A 21763-nucleotide genomic window follows, 5' to 3' on the forward strand; every position below is an offset into this window, starting at 1 on the left:
GAGAATATCCCCTTGACACTGTACCTGGGTATAGTGTAGCTCTGACCTGGCCAATGTCTGAACTGATTGCGAATCATACTCAGCGGGTGCGGGATGATCCCTGGTCGGAACCGCATGTTGCAGGCCTGCTGCGATTCCCTGACAGATAGCCATCTCCATCCAGGTCTTCATTCTCACATCGTCTGGAAGAGATTGTTCCTGTCGAAGACCGGCAGCCGTTGGTGTTAATGTCACTTCGGGTATTTTTTGCATGGTTGGTAATTGAGCTGACTGGGCCTGTTGATTCAGGGGAGCCATGCTGCACCTGGATGAGAGGGAGAGATCTAGGGGGGTAGGAGGGAGGAAAGAGGAGGACGGCTCTGGACTGTGGGGTGAGAAGGCTTGAGAGGCCCTCCCGTGTGCCTCCCGTGTGCACTTATCTATTTGTTTTTCCAGTGCCTTGTGGCGCCTGTTGGCATCCTTTTCTGATGCCTTAGAAGTCCCCCTTTTTTTTTTTTGCTTAGGATTGTGTTGAGATTTGGACTTGCCCCTTGAAGTTGAGGAGTGTGAACCACTACCCCCTCCCTCCCATTCTGATTGTGGAAGGACCAGTACACTCATTATTTAATGCTATATTGTGTAGGCGGTTGGCACGCCCAGGGACCTGGCCAATAATGGACAGGGTGCCCTGAAATGAAATCCCCCGTTTTTTGTTTTAAATATGGATATCTGCTTCAAAATTGAGTTGTATCTCAACAAATAATTTATTATTGTTATGAAATTGCCAGTATTATTATATTGGTATGATTAATATTATCAGAGCGTATGGGTATGCAAATATATATCACATTTGGATGTCCCAATCAGCCCAATTGAGAATGCCTAGCAGGCCAAATAATCACTCACAGGCCTTCAACAGCTTCCCTGCACAGGCGGACGCTGGCCTAGGTGCTCGTTGTTGTGCCGCTGGATAGGGAGAACTCTGAGGATTGAGCCAACAACACAAATTAACAAAAGCCTCAAATATGTTGGAAATGAGGTTGTAATGATTCCTCGGGGTATTTTGTGTAAAAAACCTCTTCAATCCGGAATAAGGATTACCTCACACAGTCTATTAGCACTCAATGCGGCCACGCGGTCCCTTTATAGTAAAAAAAAAAAAAAGGCGAGCGGACGTTATTTGTGGCGCACGCGCCAGCAGCAATCTCCAGCCGAGAAAAAGAGATAAGCTCCAACAGCCTTCCCTTAGGGCTAAACCGGCATGGTGGGGTGAAATAACGAGGCAATTACACCTCCACCCCTAAACGGCATTCTTGGTGGGGAAAAGAAACTGCGATACGACTGAGGAGAGAGCGAGAGAAAAAAAGCCTCGCCGTTTAAATGATAAAGAGGCTCAGCGATCGTAATGGCAAGGGTAGGGCTAGCGGTTGGGGGGGGGGCGAAATGAAATCAAAGCCTCCATGCGCTTAGGAGCGCAAGGAGCACTTTGTGATAATGCGATCCCCAACGGCCAGATGGCAAGGGCAACGTCGGTAAGAAAGGAAAAATTGACTATCTGCAAACCTTAAAGGGAATTCTCCTGTTTCGGTCAAGGATTAACGAGAAGCACTGCCTACGAGGCTGAGCCAAACTGGGGAACACTGGGGAGGAGTCCCATGGAGGAGAAGGAGCGTTCCGCAAATTAAGCCCAGCCTAGATAAGCAGAGACTGAAGCACCTCCCACTACTGGATGCTCTTCGCAGCTCGTGGGAGAAGTGGGAGATTCACACTTCTTGGTTTTTTTGTTTTCCCCAGATACCCCAACTTCAAAAGCTAATATGTATTCATTCAATGATCATTTTTCTTCCTGCATCCTATGCAATTCTCTACTGAGTTTGTTTACTGAAATCTAAGATCTGTACTGATGGAGACCCAGAACACTGAAATAATTATTGGGACTGTAATTGATTAATCTTCTTTTAGATGAGACCCCTTCAAAGCATGGAGTCCAAGGCAACTGTCCCTATCAACCGCTCTCCCAAAGCCCTATCCATGACATGCTACTAGTATGAGTGATTGTAGATAAAGATCTTTCATGTGTCCTAGCACATGTAGGGAACTGAAGTGCAACATTTCATTAATACAATAACTGAAATGTCATACCTCAGAAAACCACTGAACATTAGGATCTAGTGACATACTATTTTATCCTCATTAAATAAAAGTGTAGGTTAGGTTAAACAATAGAGAAAATAAATAAGCAAGCTGAATTAAGGAGATTAAACCAACCAGTACATTCAAGAATTTTCCTTATTACTGCTGCTGTTATTTATGAGGTTTTTAAAGGTCTTTCTTTGATCAATGTACTTATTCATGAATAGTGTTGACAAATTAATCTTCTGCACAGCATGACATGACTCAATAAGAAAATCAAAGTGTTCAAAGTGAAATGAAGTCTAAGTTAATTGACCCAAATAAACTATATAAAACTAGAAACATAGTTTTTATTGGATGACCACATGACATATATTAAATATGAAGATGTTTGTCTTCAAGAAGAGATTGGGATCCTGTAATGAAGCTATACCTTCACATATTTCATTTTCAATGAGATCTTATAGAAAAGAACTAAGCATATTCAACAATGCAGAATTCCATATATAATCACAATTCAGCAACAAAAGCTGGAGTAATTCATACATTATTCAAAATACCTGATGAGAACACACTGGTTGTCATGACGTTTCCATAGGCAGCGATAGCATTCATTAGCAATAGCAAAAATATGAGGTGAAATCTCTCCCAGGTGATGACGGCTGTAGTGTTCTATTGTGCTCTGATCATAAAGACCTGGGATAGTCTTATAGGGGTTAACTGAGGCAACAATGGAACCAATGTAAGTCTGAAAGAAAAAAAATGAGGGATATTTTGGTGACTTGACAAGGCCTAGCATATACAAGCAGAGAAAATCCCCAACTCTGAAGGGGGGAAATCCCCAAAGGCTGGTGATAATTTGATTTCATCAACTGAAAAAGACAAACAATTAACATTGTTTGGTAAAAGCAATTCTATATAGAACTTGTTTTCACTGAATAAGGCTCACTCTTAAGTTAAATATGGTAAAATGGCAGCCTAGGATTATAAAATGCAGTAGAAGATGTGAGGCACAATCCAGAACTTATTCTGGGATGTTTTCCAGCAGAAGCCTAAGGGCAGGGAAAGGCAAGATGTGGGCACTGGTAGGCCTGTGAACATCTTCATTGATTCTTCTCAGGCTCCCTGTCCAAAAATTGTTTTTTTTTTAAACTTAAATATTTAAATTAAAAATAAATGGGAAAATGTCAGTATCTAGATACAGGCAGTCCTTGTTATCTGTGGTCCAATTATCTGTTGTCTTGTGTATCTGTGGGAGGAAAATGCCCACCAAATCTTGATACCATAATAAGTGATTTCATGCATCTAAAGTTTATTCATTTGCATGGGAGGATAATTGAATGGAAGTCCAAAGAATCAAAATTGTATTGTAATAAATAAAATGTTTAGCTACATGATTCCATTTAGCTCATTGAATTAAACATTAAGAAATGTATTAAACTGAACGTTTGCAAATATTAAACCACAAACAGTTTAACTACATTTTGTTTCTTACAGACCCTTCATGTAACTTTAGTTACCTCACTTTTCAAATTCTGTAGAACATTTGTTTTAGACAAACTCTCAAAACCTCTTAAATGCCAAACATATTCAAAAGGTACTGAGGCTATAACTTTGAATCACTAAAAACTTTTTTTTAATGTTGGCAAAGATACATATCATTAAAAAACATTTTTCAAAAATACCCAGTGGATGTAAAGAAAGGTCCATCCGGTTCAGGATTTTGGCCGCAACCCAAAGTACCATTCAACTAATTCAACATACCCAAGTCTAGTTTGTGTTTTGGAAAAGTATGTGCCTAGACACACACATGCAAACATAGAGAAGCAACATGCCAAATGTGGAATTTCAAAGGCAGTTTATTATATGGTGTTGTTGAAGAGTGTGCTTTTTAATGTAAAAATAAAAGTAGTGGTCAGCCAGATTCCTTTAGGGAACCCACAGAATAGCATAGGAATTCAAAGTAACGTCTTGTTTCTAAGTTTCTGCAATCTGTGTCTGAATACAGAGAACAGAAGGTCCATCTTTAGCAATTTGACCCAATCGTTACTGATAAAACAAATTACATTGTAATCTGAGACACAGTATGTTTGACTTTGTCTCACTCTGTTGCTTTCCATTTTGCAAGCTCATTTTTTTTGTGAGCCAAGTAGGTCAGCCACTGAACACAAGTTAGTACAAAAAATATGTAAGGCAGCCCAACACTTCATAGGCTGTTTCTTCATTTGTATCCTACAGTGAGTCATAATCTATGGTTGCATGCATGCAAAGTATCTTTGATTTACCAACACTCAGTATTCCTTATGCTTAATTTGTTTACCTAATTTGTAAGGGATAGAGTCCAATTCTCTCCCTAAATTATACGTTAAGTGTTTGAGGTCAAACATTTTTTCTTAAAAGCAATAGTTTAACATATGATTATATGTTTATAGAAGCTTCTACCTATAGTAGTTACATCATTTGTTATAGAAATCTCCCCAATCATTTAATCGTGTATTGTGATCTCATAACAAGATGCTATGCAAATGGCAGGTGCAACCTATTAAAAATATTCCTCTATAAACAAATTAAATTAATACTGTTCAAGAAAAAAAATCTCCTTTCACAGGAAACACAGAATGGATTTCAAGAAAGTGTCTTTATAATTTATTTGAATATTTTGGTGAAATGCAGCACACACACCTGCAAATATATGACAGTCAACTAAATAGCAAATATCCCTACTGGTCCACAAAGCTGGAAAGTTTGGAGAAAGCTGAGCTAGACTCATCTTACTTATTTTCTGCTCTGCATGTATTTTATTAAGTTATTTCCATTTTTTGTTTGTGATACTTTCAGATCTAAAAACTGAGAAATGAAAGAATGGGCACCTCTTGCAGCCAGAGAATGCACTATCTTCAGGTCTGTATTTTTATAGCAAAAACTAAAACGAAACATACATGCACGCACACAGAGGCACACATACAGACATAAGATTTTAAATGAAGTCATGGGAAATAAGGATACAGGTCATATATTTAAACCCCTTGATCATTTATATCTGCAAAATTACCTTGATCTAAAGAAAAAGTAGAAACAACCAGGAGAAAAACCCATAGTAGTTTCTAATGAGTATAGACTAAAATCACTATATATGCCTGGTGGTTTCTCATTCCTTGGAAGATCAGAATATCTGAGAGATGACTAGCCTCTACTTTTGTCATAGGTAAATCACCCATCATCCACATTTAATTATGGCTTCCAAAATATTAAATGGATTTAAGCTCATTTGTAAATCAGAATTAGTATGCCAAAACCAGTATCTAGAATATGAATACTTCTAAAACAAAATTTAGCAGATTAAGATAACAAAGGTCGGAATGTCTAAAATGCTTTTTTTGCATTTGGCTAGAAGCCAAAAGAGAACAAAACAATTCATTCTTTCGTTTATCATTAATATATAGTCATTAGATCCCTGAAAGATCTCTCTTGAGAATAAAACTAGACTGAAAAGCATTCCATAATTAGATGGATCAAGTGTTATTATAAGAGTGTATTGAACCAAAAAGAAGATATAAAGCAAATGGAGATCCAATTAAAGTTGATGATAACTGTTCTATATATTATTCTAAACATGCTATACTAAAACAAGTTTCATTAGTTTTGGGATATAAAACAAATCATCCAAATACAGTACTACCTAGAATGTTTAAATAAAATTAGTGCAATGGACAAAACAGCCATAAAAAGTAGGAATGTATAGAGAAATAAAATGGGCATTGTTTACCATTTGTTCTTCCTTTGATCTAGGTCACTTTCTTTTTCTCTCTCTCTTCTTCTCTTAACTATCCCTTTACTATCACACTTAGGCCTTGATATCTCTTAAAATCTTTTCTTAGGTTCTCTGCCTATTTCCTGAGTTTTCCTTCAGGAATATCCACTAGACAAAACAAATAGTATATAGGAAAAATCTCATTCAAAATGCAAACTGTGGCAGCATTTGGTCAATTGTCTGCTTATAATCATACTTTAAATGCTCTACTCTATTTTTCTTTTAGGCATTGAGAACTACAGGTGAAACTCAAAAATTAGAATATCATGCGAAAGTTTGGTAACATCCAACTTCTTTTGCAATTACCTTTTGAGGCTTTCCCTCCTTATGCAGGGTGTCAATGATGGTTTTCTGCACAACTATCAGGTCAGCGGTCTTTCCCATGATTGTGATTCCTACTGAACCACACTGAGACACCATTTAAAGGCTCAGGAACCCTTCGCAGGTGTTATGGCTTAATTAGCTGATTAGAGTGGGACACTTTGAGCCTAGAATATTGAACCTTTTCACAATATTCTAATTTTCTGAGATTGTGGGTTTGGGGTTTTCATGAGCTGTAAGTCATAATCATCTCAATTATGACAAATCACCGCTTGAACTATCTTGCTTTGCATGTAATGAGTCTATCTCATATATTAGTTTCACCTTTTAAGTTGCATTACTGAAATAAATGAACTTTTGCACGATATTCTAATTTTTCGAGTTTCACCTGTAGGCACACATTAAAAACAAAGCTATCTTAAAATTATTACCTCTACAAAAGAAATCAATTATCACAAATAGGAGGAACTCTTTCATCACAATAGTAATGAGATAAAATTCATCATTGATAAAACTGTTCCATGTGGTAAAACCTTCATTAACCTCTTGGTTATGCCTAAAATAATATATGTGCTAAAAGGCAATGCTTTTGGCTTGAATCACAGAGGATTCATTTCCAAAATTTATTAATCATTTTTATTTTTAGCTCTAGCATAAACTTGTTTCAATCACTTTCTTTCATGCTGTTTTGACCTCATTTCAGCTTGTATTTATCCAAACCAGCTGACAGTCTGCAATCTGTGGGAAACAAATACATTCTGAGCCAATTCTTAACACCATAATTAGACTACCCTTGCCTTTTAACTATGTCGTATATGTACTTATGTGGTTTTAAGTTCTCTTTCCCCCAAAATTTTCTGTGTAAAGTGCAACTATCTCATGAAAGAGTAACTTCTACAGTACTTTTCAGACATACTGTCTTTGATAAAGCAAGCCACGTAACCACCATACTGCTAGCACATCTAATTTTGGAACCAGGCTTTTGAATGCCAAAAAAATTACAGTCTTTACCTTATGTTGTAGACAACTTTCTTTACTTTAGATGAAGCATCTCAAATAACAGTCTTAACAATTTATATTTGGGGGCAATATGCTGACTCTGTAAACTGCTTAGGGAGGGCTATAAAGCACTATAAAGCAGTATATATGTCTAAGTGCTATTGTTATTTCAGAGTAGCATCCAAATATTCTCTATGGAAATCTAATATTTTCAAGCCTAGGAATTACCGTATTTTTCGTACTATAAGACACATCTGACCATAAGACACACCTAGGTTTAGAAGAGGAAAACAAGGGGGGGGAAATCAGGCAGAGCCTGAGAAGACCAGAGATAGGTGTCCTCTCATGTGCCAGCTCTGCCTATTGACTCCTGCTCTGCGGAAAAGAGACAGAAGAGGTGGGCAATGACAAAGACAGAAGAGGTGGGATTCAGCACTGTAAAAGGACCCTGCTGTTCTGACCCAGCTGCTATTTACCAAAAGACCAGCACCGATGCACAGACATTTCCACCCACTTTTTGGGGGAGGAGTGCGTCTTATGAAGCGAAAAATACAGTACATATCAGAATAGCATCCAAATATTGTTTATGGAAATCTAACCATCAAATAACAAGAACAGTACTGATCTAGTATCTGAACATAGGATGCATTATACCATCATGTACAAATGGGCTTGAAAGAAATACCTTGAATGAGGAGAAGTGCTATTCAAAATTAATGGAATTTTAGTTGAATTATCTGAGAATTATAGTCATATCTTTGAATAAAGAATTATACTCCATCTTCTTGAAGTGGGGATATCAGGGTAGAGGCTAACCAAACAAAAAAACAAAAAATACCTGTTGCTTTTCACTGACATAACAATCCTAGTTTTTAGCATTAATATGAACTGATTTTTAAGCATATTACTAAAAAAAAACAAAACACAATTTCACCATTCTAGACTGAGAAATAAGACTAGACAAAATGTCTCCATCTGAATAGCCTAAAATGGCTGTTCATCTATTGGGGTAAGCAACAGTATTAAGGAATCATTTCTACCAAATTGCCATATACCTTACACCATATTTACATCATATACCCTACAAAGGAAATGTTCTTAATGCTAGATTAACATGATCTTTCATGAAAAATATTAATGTCTTATTCTGCTCTTCTAGGCACTTACATAGATTTTGTCTTGTTGATATCGCTGGAATAAATTATACATGATTGCACCCTCATGGAGATCTATCAGCGCTGCCATATCTTCCAGACCATCTGTGCTTGTAGGCAGCATAGGTGTAACTTTTTGGTGTGTAAGTGATCTCTGTTTGTATGTATATACCTGGAAAAAAAAATAACAACAGGTCATTAAACAGCAACATTAACATTAAACATTAAACAACAAAAATATCAAAAAATAAAAATAACAAATAACAACAGGTCTTTAAAAATGGACAATTTTAAAAATATGAATTCTGTTTTTGCTTTGGAAAAATACACACAAGTCTTGTAGGTGCTCATTAAAATATAAAATGCATCAATTGCCAGCTTCTTAATTTTACAGGGATATTACCCAGCTAATTAATGCAAACTAAAATCACCCTATCTATATATAACTTAATCCTGTATCTACTGCGAAATAAAAACACACATTTGAAAATGAAAAAAAATTCATCAACATGCCCATAATTGTGATTCTAATTTAACTCTACTTTTCTTAGTTAAGCATGAAATAAATTTATTTAAAAAGAAAGCAAAGCATTTGTACTCAGAATTGTTCGGGGGTGGGGGGGGTTCAGTATTTTATCCTGAGAATTATCAGGTTGAAAAATTCTTTACATTAGATAACCCAGTTCTTCAAAACTTTCTGTGAGTTCACTCAGGGTTTTACAGTTTTTTCAGTCATGAAGTCTATTAGTTAAAAAAAACAACCTGGAAATCCTAATCAAAAAGTACATATTTATTGTTCAATTTTGAGGCTATCTAACTCAATGATTTTAGATGGCTTACAAATAAAATAAGAAAAAAAAAACTTTAAAAAAGACACAGTTGACTAGAAGGCTAACTCAGTATCAAAAACAAAAAGCAGCAACAACAAACCACAATCTTCTTATCCCAATGCTTGGGGAAACAACCAGGTTTTTAATAATTTTGGGAAAGTCATTAAGGGTGAGAACAATATGGATCTTTGTGGGAATGTCATTCCAGACAGCAGGGGCTCATGCTGCCATACGCTTCTGGGATCCTGCAATATTAGTGTCTAAGGTAGGGGTGGGTAACTATGTCCCCTTTATGACCTGTGGACATCAATTCCCAGAATTATTGAGCCAGCATCAGAGAGTTAAAGTCTACAGGTCATGAAGGGGACATAGTTTCCCACCCTGATCTAAGGTCTCCATTGCTCACTTATTCTGTAGCCAAAGCCTCAGCTGGACTGCCCATGTTGACCTGATGGGACAGGTAAAAGTGGAAAAGCCCAAGTTCCCCCAACTTCTTTTACTTGTCCTTCAACTCCAGTGTTTGTTGGTTGATTATTTCAGTTTCTACAGCCTCCCATCTCAAATATATGATTTTCTGCAGCCCACAATTTAAAAAACAGTATAACTTAAAAAACAGTATAAAAACATCAAAACAACACAGCAATTTAAGAACAATAAAAATAACTCAAAAAACATACTACATATTCATGGCTGAGGCAGTCCAGCATCCATCAATATAGCCATAGCACAAGCAGTAGCATGCTCCCAGAACCCTGTGCCTGTTGCAAAATGACATTTTTAGGGCCATACAGAAAGCTAGAAGGGTTGGGAGTCAATTTAATGTGCAAGAGGTGATGCTTGAAAAGGCAAGGACGATGACAGAAAAGGCTCTCTTCTTGGGGGCCTAATAAAACCCAAGTATGCCCCTCCTGCCAGACCTGATGGGATTGAACCGAGGTGGTCCCTGAGAAGAAGAGTCTGTTCAGCTCTCGGCTTTGGAAATACAATCTTATACATCTTTTAAAATCTTTCCATGTCTGTGATGTAAGTGTGAGCTCTCATTATCAGCCTTACAAAGCAGATGTTGGAACTGCCAGAGCTCAAAGGCAGAATCACATCTCACGTATTCACAGCTGAGTGTTTCATTTCTTTGAATAATGATAAAAACCTTCTGAGAACCAGCTTAAGAGTAACTTGGATTGCATTCAGAAGGCTTTACTATAAGCAGGGATGGGATCCGACCAGTATAACTACCGGTTCTATCACTCTGCATCGCATGCGCGAGTCGCGCGAGTGCAATTTACGACCTGCTGAGATGCCTGGACAGCTGAGCAGTGCTGCGTGCAAGTGTGCAATGGTTGGAAAAGCCCTTTTCCCCTGCTTTTTCAACCACAGCTGTGTCCCACAAAGCAGCTGCGGTTGAAAAAGCAGGAAAAAAAAGTCAGGTAAGAGCCCGGGCGGGCAGGTGGACCAAAACAGCAGCAGACATAGAAGACACAGAAGTGGACAGAACCGGTAGAATCCCACCCCTGACTATAAGTAAAGAGATTCAGAGTAAATATTCAGAGAATCAAGCATTCTTATCCAAAACCACACTCATGACTGTCAATCAAGTATCTGCAATTAATATGCATGCTTTTGGCGTTGTAAGTGTTAGTTTGATTAGATGAATCCAAGTCCTAAAATTAGGGGAGTGGGATTTTAAAAAAAATTGGAAGAATTTGCCACATATAATTATAAACATATAAGCATGAATGGTCATGCATCAGAAAAATTCTAGGCTTGATAGAAATTCCTGAAACTAATTTATACATCCCTAATTTGAATTTGTTGATATTCTACGTATTATAAGGTTGGTGATATAAAAGCATTTCTATATATCCACAACTCTCTATTATCTTTCAGGGTGTGAATTGCCAATTTATTGTATACAGTGGCATTGAAACACAGAACTTCTGGTTTTATTGGTGACAAACTTTATAGCTGATAGTTTGATTCTCTCTCTTTCCCAGGTTTCATTCCCTTTCTGCAGCCATGTAGCAGAAATAGCACCCCATATACAGTATATACAGTAGTAATGTCTTTGAAAGGTTTACTCAGTCTGACTTGTTCCATATATGCCATCCGGACAGTAGCTGTAATTTTGTTGTAATGATACAGAGGAACTTCCTAATTAAATATATAAAATTAAAAACCTTGTTCATATAAAGGTGATCGCTATGTGGGTGTGATGGAATGTGCACCTGCAATAGCAGAAGGGGAAGATTTTGCCAACTCAGAGCTTTCCCAGGAGACCCAAATTAAGAGACTGTGTTGGATGGGGCTGAGAGGAAGAGATTCAGGATAACCACACCCCTTATTGCATATATTGAGAAGGTTAGAAGATTATAGCTTTAGTTTGGCAAGATTCTGTTTATTAGATTGAAGCAAATAAAGACTGATTTGATTGGATCTCATCTTCTTTTATCTGGACTTGGGCCTGATAACTTGCCATGAAACTTTGAGGCTTCTTAAACAGAAATAAACCATCATTTGCCTTCGTTAAATATGAACCTCAACCTCATGTGAGTCGGAAGCACTCACATTCCAGCTGTCTTAACTATACTGTTCAAGGCTGCAGATTTTTTGTACAAGTTTGCCAAACAGCATAGCCTCTAATGTGATTCTCCCTAGGTTTGTTTTCTTCCCAACTCTTCTTTGGCTCCTACTTCCAGTTCTTTTATTTTATTTTATCTGTTCTTCTCCTTTTAACTTTTTGTCTGCTGTTTCTAATTAGACAAGCAGTGAATAGCAAGAATTGGGGGCACACCAACAAGAACAAAAGACATCACATTTGATTCAAGAAGACTGACCAAGGAACCGAACTCTTTCTCTGAAACTCAGAAAAGGAAGAGGACGACTACTTTAGAAGGTCTTGCTCCTAAAGTAAACTCCATTTAACAGACTTCGATTTAGCAGACATCGGGTGCAATGGACAACATCTGTCTGTGCTTCTGTAAAATCTCATCCACCATTTGTGCATTTTACTCATGGGTAAAATATTTTAAATTCCATTCAAATTTAATAAACTTTCTCTTTTAATAGGTACCCTATTAGTCCATTAAATCAAGGTTTTACTTCTGTACTACTGTAATTCTTGCTGATCCTTACTCTTTCCCTCTTTTGTTCTAGTTGTCACATAAATTTATTTATTTTTATTTATTCGTTACATTTCTAAACTGCCCAGCTCCTTCAAAGAACAACTTTAGGTCATGTGCAATAAAATCTGTACCAATAAATCTGGGTGTTATGAGTAGTAAAAATCTTAAATTCTTGTATTCTAAATGTAGATTAAGAGTTTACAGGTAATCTTGCTGAATAGAAAAACTACATACATATATGCAACTTCATTTTGTCCATTTGTTTCAAATGTAAATCTTTCTTAACCTCATTGTTTGAGTTTCTTTTGAGTAATGCAACATCGGATATTCTATAGTACTTTTACACATAAAGGTCATTTTCATACCTTGTTTGATTTTTTTTACAATCTCTTTGGCTATTTGCATTTGCAGTAATTTTCTGTTTTACCTTTTCACCCTATAAACTGCAATTTGCTTGTAGCTTTCTAAAAAGAGCATGAAAAAAACCTCAGTACCGCTAGAGACTAAAGTTTCTCTGTGTTGAAAAAGTGTGATCAAGCAATTAAATTATACTGCTATGATTCAATGATGGTAATTTCAGACATGGCCAACAAGGGATTTTACAACAAGTAACATGAGCCAGGGACTAAATTCCAAGAGAACACAAGATCTCTTGTTAGAAATTTATACAAATTAAGGTCTAATTTTTACTCTAATGGTAAACCTGCATCAGAATTATCTCACTTTTATTTGTAAGCAGGGACTCAATCAAGTCAATGTTCCACCATATAAAAAAAAAAAATCTGCACTGAGAGGAGAAATGACACATCAAGAACATGAGATTCAGACTAGCCTTTTTCTTCAGATGTTAATATCGTACATAGAGCAGAATATTCTCTAATCAATTTTCAAGCTAAAGGAATAACTCAGGCATCAGTTTACTATCTCAATTACTTTCCTGCCTTTAAAATCAAAATGTAAGTATTTTTGCCCTGAAAAAGAGAATTTGGGAAAACTATTACTCTAGATTGATCAATGTATCTTTTTCCATATCAAAGTGGGAGATGAAGACATTTAAAAAAAAGAATTATTTCGATTGAATTGTGCTGTAATATGTGAAATACAGTTGAATGTAGTCAAATACTGAAGGGAAAACAAAAAATTGCAGTTGCATTTCACCTGACAGTAATCAATTAGGACATCAGGAAATAGATTGTGGGGTAATGTGGGGGGATAATTCAATGCCACACTGAAAGAGAAAAACGTTCCGTGTGTGCGTGTGTGTGTATGTGTGTGTGTATATATGTGTGTGTGTGTGTGTGTGTGCGCGCATATATATATATATGGTATTCAGCTTTGTTCGGGTATTTTCCCACGTCATTGTAGTTGTGCTAAAGTTGTAGCAACGTTTCGGCAGAATCTCATCTGCCATCATCAGGCTTCTGTATTGTGTCCGTCTGTGAGTCAGGCCCCCACAGTTGTTTCAGTTTTAAATTTGGGGCAGCCTATTGCTGTGCCAGAATGGTTTTTTCTTCATCCTGATTGGTTGGGAATCTTGGTCTGTATTTATTGGTCTTGGAGTTTGCTGTGTTCTGCTTGACTGGTGTTTCTAATATCTTCTGTCTATTTTGTGGCTCTTTTTGTATCTTGATTGGCTGGCAACATTGTGTTCCTTTATTGAAGGCCTTTTGTGCAGCTTGGCTATGGGTAAATGGACGGCCACCATTTGCTAGGAAGCCAGGCTCCATCCGGGTGCCCGGCCGGGGTGTGTTTGAGCTGGAGGTATCAGGGGGGATCTGTTTGTGCCCAGGTGTTTGTCTGGCTAGTGGTGTGGAGATTTTTTTGTTTGTGAGTGCAGGCTTCCAAATGATTGACAGTCTGGTGGAATCATCTCTTCTATTCATGCTTTCAGGTCTTTTTTCAATCTCTATGGCTTCTCTGATGATTCTGTGGCTGGGGTTTTCTATAGTGGCTAGGGTTTTGGTGCCATTGAAGTTGATGCTATGACCTGCGGCTTCCATGTGTTGGACTAGTGAGGAAGTGTGTTCCAGCTTTTTGATTGCATTTTTGTGTTCATCCAGGCGGGTACTTATTCTTCTATTGGTCTGTCCAATGTATGTGGCTGGGCATGATGCGCAGGGTACTTCATATATGCCTTGGTTTTCCAGGTCAATTTTATCTTTGGGGTTTCTTAGGATGACTGCTATTTTTCTGTCTGTTTTGAAGGCAGTCTTGATGTGATGCCTATGTAGTATCTTACTGATTTTGTCTGTAGTACTTCTTATGTAGGGCAGGACAGCTGTTCCATAGGTCTGTTCATCTTCTAGGTCTCCATTATGTCTCAGTGTGTTTCTGTGGATCAAGCCAGGGATTTTGCTTTTGTGGAAGCTGTTAGCTGTCAGTACTTTAGTCAGGGTGCATAGTTCAGTCTTTATGTGTGTCTTGTCTGCCAGGCGTTTGGTTCTAGCAATTAGTGTTTTAGCCACGGAGTTTATCTGTGCTGGGTGGTGGTGGGATTGGGCATTGAGGTAGCGATTGGTGTGTGTGTTCTTCTGGTATATGGTGTGTCCTAGTGTGCCATCTGTTTTTTTGTAGATTAGTACATCTAGGAATGGTAGTTGTTTGTTTGTTTCCGTTTCCATGGTGAATTTGATTTTGGGGTGTGTGCTGTTTAGGTGTGTTAGGAAATTGTTTAGGTTTTCTTTTCCATGGGGCCAAATCACAAATGTGTCATTGATGTATCTTAACCATAGTTTGGGTTTGTGGGTGGCATTAGCTAGGGCTCTGGATTCGAATTATTCCATGAACAGGTTTGCAATGATGGGTGACAGTGGTGATTCCATAGGGGCTCCTTCAATTTGCTTGTATCTTTGTCCTTTGTATATGAAATATGTGTTGGTTAAGCAGTGTTCTGCTAGTTCCATGATGTGTTTAGCTGGTTGGTATTTATTTTTGATGATTTCAAGAGTTTGATTTCCATGGCTTTAAAAAGTTGTTATAAACTTGGAAACTCTAGGAAAGATTACTCCTGGAGAGACTCTTCTAACAAATTTGGTATTCTTCTAAAAAATAATGGTATTAAAAATTAAGGTGGGTGTGGAAAAAGTAGACGGGAAAAAATCCTCCCCTTCCGAATAATCCAAGGTCATCCAATGGAACTGAATTAGTCAATAATCTAAGGCAATCTAAAGTAAATGGTTCTTCACATAGTAGAGTTTTCTCCCATAAACTATAATAAGGTATAGTGATAGTCAATAATCTTGATAATTTTAATGTTAATATTTGGAGGTGACCTTGGGGTTACAAAGGAAGCAAGAAAGACACTTGATGGAGAAACAAGTATACAGCAAAGTATAAACTATGATGTAATGTAAGCTGCTGCATAGTTTTGAAGGTAAGAGTCAAATGGAAAGGAATTAATCAGGAATTACAAGTGAGGTACACGAATAAATATAATATATGACCTAATGTGATCCAATAGAACCTTCCTTTGAGGCACTGAAAGAAGCAAAACCAGAGAAGAGAGTTTCAGTTAAGATATTCAATATTGATTTGATTACATATTTAACTCAGTTTAAAAATGTGAACTCAATCAACTTGCTGAAATATACTCAACTGCAGACTGGACACACTACCTTATTTTCTACTCCTCTCTCTTTCTCTTGAATTTGGAAGGGCAGGATGCATCCCTTCAACCTCCTTCTACATACCATATAATCATCAGTTGAAGAATACTAGCTGACATCCAGTTCCAAATCCCAGGTGATCAATAAAAGAGTATTTAAGAATCAAATGTAACTATCTTATATCAAAACAGCTTTTGGCAGCTTTTCAATACAACAAAAGTAGCAGTATGTCACTGGGCACATTTGCATTTACTTTATATATTTGTATTTATTTTTATCCCGTATAAAATTATTTTATACAAATAATTCAAGGTGGTGAACATATCCAATGCTTCCTCCTCTATTTTCCCTGTGAAATGAGTTGGGCTGAGAGGAAATGACTGGCTCAAAGTCATCCAGCTGGCTTTCCTGGCTGAGGCAGGACTTGAACCCACAGTCTCCTGCTTTCTAGGCTGGAGCCTTAAACCTTATGCCAAATTGGTTTTCAGCTGCTTTCAGCTGTTGTTTTCTGGACCAGTTACATCCTCTTTTGGTTTTCAAGAATAGTCCCATATAGAGTGCATTGCAATAGCCCAGTTGAAAAGTAACTAAGTGTAAGTGACTGTGAACAAGGACTCCCAATCAAGCACCAGTCACAACTGGCATGCAAATGAATTTATACAAAAGCCCTCTTGGACTTGGCTACCACTCGGTTAACCTCTCTTCATTTCTCAAAGTAATAAGGATTAATTTAAGTTCTATTGTAAATACTCTTCAATTATCAAGCATTGTACTAAGAATATTTTAAAGCTAAAATAATGGATTAAAATCAAGCCAGCACTTCTGATTGATTAACCAATAAGCACAGGTTGTGAGATGCTCACTGAGAAACCTTTTAATGTAGTATCACTTGACGCATACTCACATATATCTTTTCAGTGGCCCAAAAGCAAAAGTGGGTTTACAACTGGAATAAGAAATATACTTCTTTGCAAAAAAAAAAAAAAAATCAGTGACTCATATCATCCATATTCTTTCCAAATCTCATTTCCAATGAGCGCTCAGAAAAAGGCAGTTTTCCATTCAATATATTCCCAAACCTTTTATTGAAGACCAATTGATGAAGATTAGTTTTTATGAGAAACCTGACTGCTGATTTGACACTCTACAGCTATGTTTTTCAACCTTGGCTAGTTTAAGATGGCTGGACTTCAACTTCCACAATTTCCCAACCAGGAGTTGAAGTCCATGTATCTTAATCTTGCCATGTTTGAGAAATACTGTTCTAGTGAAACTAAAATATTCTAATCAACATTTACTCCCATTACTATATAGTTTCCAAAAGTTTATGAAACCTATTTTATTATTGGCTTATGCAATGAAGACTTTGTCATCCCTTACACCTAATGCAAGGGCAATATTTTTTAAAGTGTATATATCAAGACATTAAAATACACAACTGAGCCAATAAAATTGGAAAACCTTTCTCATTCTCACATTTCTTGTCAAACCTGCAATACCACTTACAAGGCATATCTGATTTATCATTATTACAACATTAATTTAGTCTGATTCCTCTATAAACAATTCCCATAATACATTTATTAAAAGGGAATGTGCTAGTAATGAGCATGGAGAAGACAATTCTTTAAGATTAAAATCAAGGCTTATTCAGATCCTTAATTTGGTATTTTGACAAGGGCGTGGAATCTTTTTGTAGCCAATAAGGTTACTTTCTAATCCCATATCATTATTGAAAGCTACAGAGACAATGGAAGCAATGAGATGATATCAATAGAAAGAGCAAGCTGAGAATTTTCAAATCATGTTTCTTGTTTTCAGAGATTCTGATCTTTTTCTTTCATTGATAATTGGTGGGTTAAGCAAACTGGATTCTTACCACATCAATTTCTTTTTCTCATCATAAATTAGTTGTAATTGCATAACTGCTAATATATAGCTTTTCATCGAGTGTCCCTGGTACAGTTTTGAGGATTTGTGGGATTGCAAAAAAATATGTTACATGATCCTGGATTATACTAATAAATCCTCAAGAGGCACAATTTCAAACACTGCTCCTTACTTCATTCACAAACAGATTTGCTTTCTGGTTTATACAAAATAAAATGAAAAATTGTGGTTAAAATTCAGTGTAAGTCAGTATCAAGTCCTTGTTTATGCTCCTCATCTGTGGACAAATTCAAACTACATTCTATTTGCTAAGAATAAATAACAAGTTGTAGCTAATAGCAAAAGTGAATTGAAATGTAGATTCAGAAAATGTTATGTGAATCATAGGCTTCCTGGTGGTTTTATAAAAAAACATCAGATTTCTGTTTGAAGTTACAACAGAATAGGCCCCAATATAACATTACTGTATTTTTTTTTCCTCACATGCATCACAAAACTTTACACATAAATAAAATAGTTCTCTTAATGGATGGATATTCCTTAATGTTCCAACAATTTAAGTTTTCTTTAGTAATTTAGTGCTGAGTGTTTTATTCACAGAAACTCACAGACACACAATATTTAGAGCAGCCAACCAATCAAATACTACAAACAAAACCGGAGAAAAACATTGTGAGAGGATTTTAACATAACAGACGTCCAAGGTTTATTTAACCTTGAGAAATCTTTTTAGTCCAGCTGTGATAATAGGTTCTTGTGAGAAGAAAAAAAATATTGAAACATTATTTATTTATTTTAAGATTCTAGGTCAGAGTGTATTTTACAAAATCAGAAGGATTAATCTCATGCTTTTAACCAGAACGGCCCTTTTCTTTCAATCTTATTTTTCCTATCCCTTTTATTTTAGCCTATGGCGATCTCAGAATGAAATATTTTAAGCAAAGGAAATTTCATTCATCAGTTTAAAAAAAAAAACTTGGATAGTTCTTCTGCAGCTTACATCTAGGGCTTAGTTCTTCATTTCAAATGATCAAATAACAATATATAACACATTTGTTAATGTGTGATCCTTAAGGGTGCCTTTGAGTAGACTACTGTCTGTTGAACTTGCTGTCATTCAAGTTATGGTATTTAGAGACTTTATCCACTTGCAACACACTTATGCTAACACAGGATGCCTGTGTTAAATATTTAAAATACTGAAGTTTGCTGATGACACAACAGTGATTGGTCTCATTCGAGACAACGATGAATCTGCATACAGACAGGAGGTTATACAACTTGCCTCGTGGTGTAACCAGAACAATCTGGAACTGAACACTCAAAACTGTAGAAATGGTGCTAGACTTCAGAAGAAACCCTCCCATATTACCACCTCTTACAATACTGGACAACACAGAATCAACAGTAGAGACCTTCAAATTTCTAGGTTCTACTATATCACATGACCTAAAATGGACACCTAACATCAAAAACATCATCAAAAAAGCACAACAAAGAATGTTTTTTCTGCGCCAACTCAGAAAGCTCAAACTGCCTAACGAGCTGCTGATACAGTTTTACAGAGGAATTATTGAGTCTATCATCTGCACCTCTATAACTGTCTGCAACCCAACAGGACAGACACAGACTTCAGAGGATAATTAGGACTGCAGAAAAAACAATTACTACCCACCTACCTTCAATTGAGGACCTGTATACTGCACGAGTCAAAAAGAGGGCTGTGAAAATATTTACAGACCCCTCACATCCCGGACATAAACTGTTTCAACTCCTTCCCTCAAAACAACGCTATAGAGCACTGCACACCAGAACAACTAGACACAAGAACAGTTTTTTCCCGAAAGCCATCACTTGCTAAACAAATAATTCCAACACCGTTCAACTATTTACAAAGTGTACACTACTATTACTATTAATCTTCTCATCAATCCTTATCACCCATCCCCTCCCACTTGTGATTTTAGGACTGTAACTTTGTTGCTTGTATCCTTATTGACTGTTTCCTAGTATGATTTGATTGTTGATTGTACCCTATGACTATCATTAAATGTTGTATGTTATGATTCTTGATTCTTAACGAATGTATCTTTTCTTTATGTATACTGAGAGTATTTACACCAAGATAAATTCCTTGTGTGTCCAATCACACTTGGCCAATAAAGTATTCTATTCTATTCAAGCACAAACTGAAAGCAGGTTTTATTCTTAATCGTATCACACATATGTGGACAACAAAAAAAGGTGCCTTGCTGCCCAAGTGTGTTATTTTCCTATTGCCCCCTAATTTCTTATCAATAATAACTATGCAGAACATAGTGCATTGGGAAATATTTCAAACTTCCATTATACGGCTGAGTTCCAATCTGATCAGAGGATATACAGTAGATCAGCTATGCAAAACAAAAGTGATCTACAAGCAAGGTCAAATCTGAAATGAGGGGACAACTCCAAGTCCCTCTCTGTCATTCTTTTTTATGTTGAGAAGAAAGTCTGAACACACAGATAAACTCAACATTGTTTCTGAGAAACTATTATGATTTTAACCATTAACATGCACACATACGTAGGCATAACAAAATGCTTTTGTTGTTGTTTAAATATTCCTTATAACTGTATTTTTTCCTTAAGGGCTGTTGATCTATCTTTAACATGATCTTTGTGATATCACAGTCAATATAATTTAAAGGTGAAGACTGTTGCTTCAAAGCCAGACCAAAACATTAAAACCATTTTTATTTCTTCATTTTAAAAAGGGAAATTATCAATAAAAAAGCAACATCCTTTTCCTTACAAGGTAAGAGTTATGACTGTGCTTTTACAGCAATCACAGTGAATGGTGGTCTAAAAAGGTATTAGAGCAAAAGTACATTTTGAAAAATCAAATGGTTTTTGAGTTGGCTTGTTTGTTTTTATTGAAGTATGAATTACTGATTTCACATTAAACTAAAGACTTCCTGCAATTCTAGATAATTCACTTAGCTTGTTCCCAAAAGTATAAATATAAATAATGCGACATAGCAAAAGTATATATTATTTGTACCGTTTAGGTGGGATTATTTTGACGCTGATATAAATTGCAAGTTTCACATGTTTCTTAAATTGGTAATAATGAAACATGACTCCAAGTATAAATTAAAATTCACTTAACAACTATCATTGCCATCACTTGCTCCTATTCCATTGTGAACTAGCTACTTTTCCAGCAGAGACATTGGTGATTCACTAAAACAAATGTTCTATGTCATGAGAAAAGGACTGAGACAAAGGTTCCCTGATATATTTTAGGTTTCAGATACAACTAGATGAAAAATGTACACAAACAGCATGAAATTGGCTGTCTGGCTGTCTGTCTCTCTATCATCATCTATCTTCCACATACAAAACAGCAGTGAAGTGTTTTCTTGATGTGATTATTAAATAGGAAAAACAATGAAAGCTGGGGATCTTCATTTGAAGAATACACCACTGAATATTCCAATACTAACAATGGAAACAATAAATTTATTTTTAGTGACTAATTATAAAGTACTTCGAAACCCCAGTTTGAGTAATGAAACATCTGCAAAAAAACAACCAAGCTCAGAGAGCACCAAGGACCCCCCTCATTTCAGCCCTGAGCTACAAATATTCTCCTCTATTGGTAAATTATTTCTCCTTTAAACAAATGCTAGTGTCACAGAAAGAAGTTTTGCATTAACTACAATCTCTACTGTAATAAGCTAGCTCATCTAATCAAGGTCACTTAGTTTTTTTTCTATCTCATATTTTAGGGTTTTCCTCCATGCTCCTACTCTCTATCATCCCTCCTTCAAATTATATCTGGAGTTCAGTGTCTTCAAAAGGCTCTTAAAACGCCTCTCTTTGCAGGAACCTTATGAAGCTGGAAAACATTTCTTATTTATTGTAATGGTTGTTGTAA

The 21763-nt window shown here is 36.4% G+C and overlaps 1 protein-coding gene across 1 annotated transcript in view; it reads right to left on the bottom strand.

Annotated features, from left to right (window-relative positions):
- The window catches only part of MYO10 (myosin X), a 158582-nt gene that overhangs the window by 90843 nt on the left and 45976 nt on the right, over window positions 1–21763 (bottom strand). The window contains exons 3-4 of the mRNA XM_026673439.2: window positions 8411–8569; window positions 2673–2860 (exon numbers count right to left, since the gene is read on the bottom strand). Coding sequence (XP_026529224.1) covers window positions 2673–2860; window positions 8411–8569 — 347 coding nt within the window. The remainder of the gene's footprint in view (window positions 1–2672; window positions 2861–8410; window positions 8570–21763) is intronic.

This window comes from Notechis scutatus, chromosome 3 (genome assembly GCF_049901735.1).
Source record: "Notechis scutatus isolate UNSWTSFEM ecotype Mainland chromosome 3, rNotScu1.2, whole genome shotgun sequence".
Taxonomy (NCBI): domain Eukaryota; kingdom Metazoa; phylum Chordata; class Lepidosauria; order Squamata; family Elapidae; genus Notechis; species Notechis scutatus.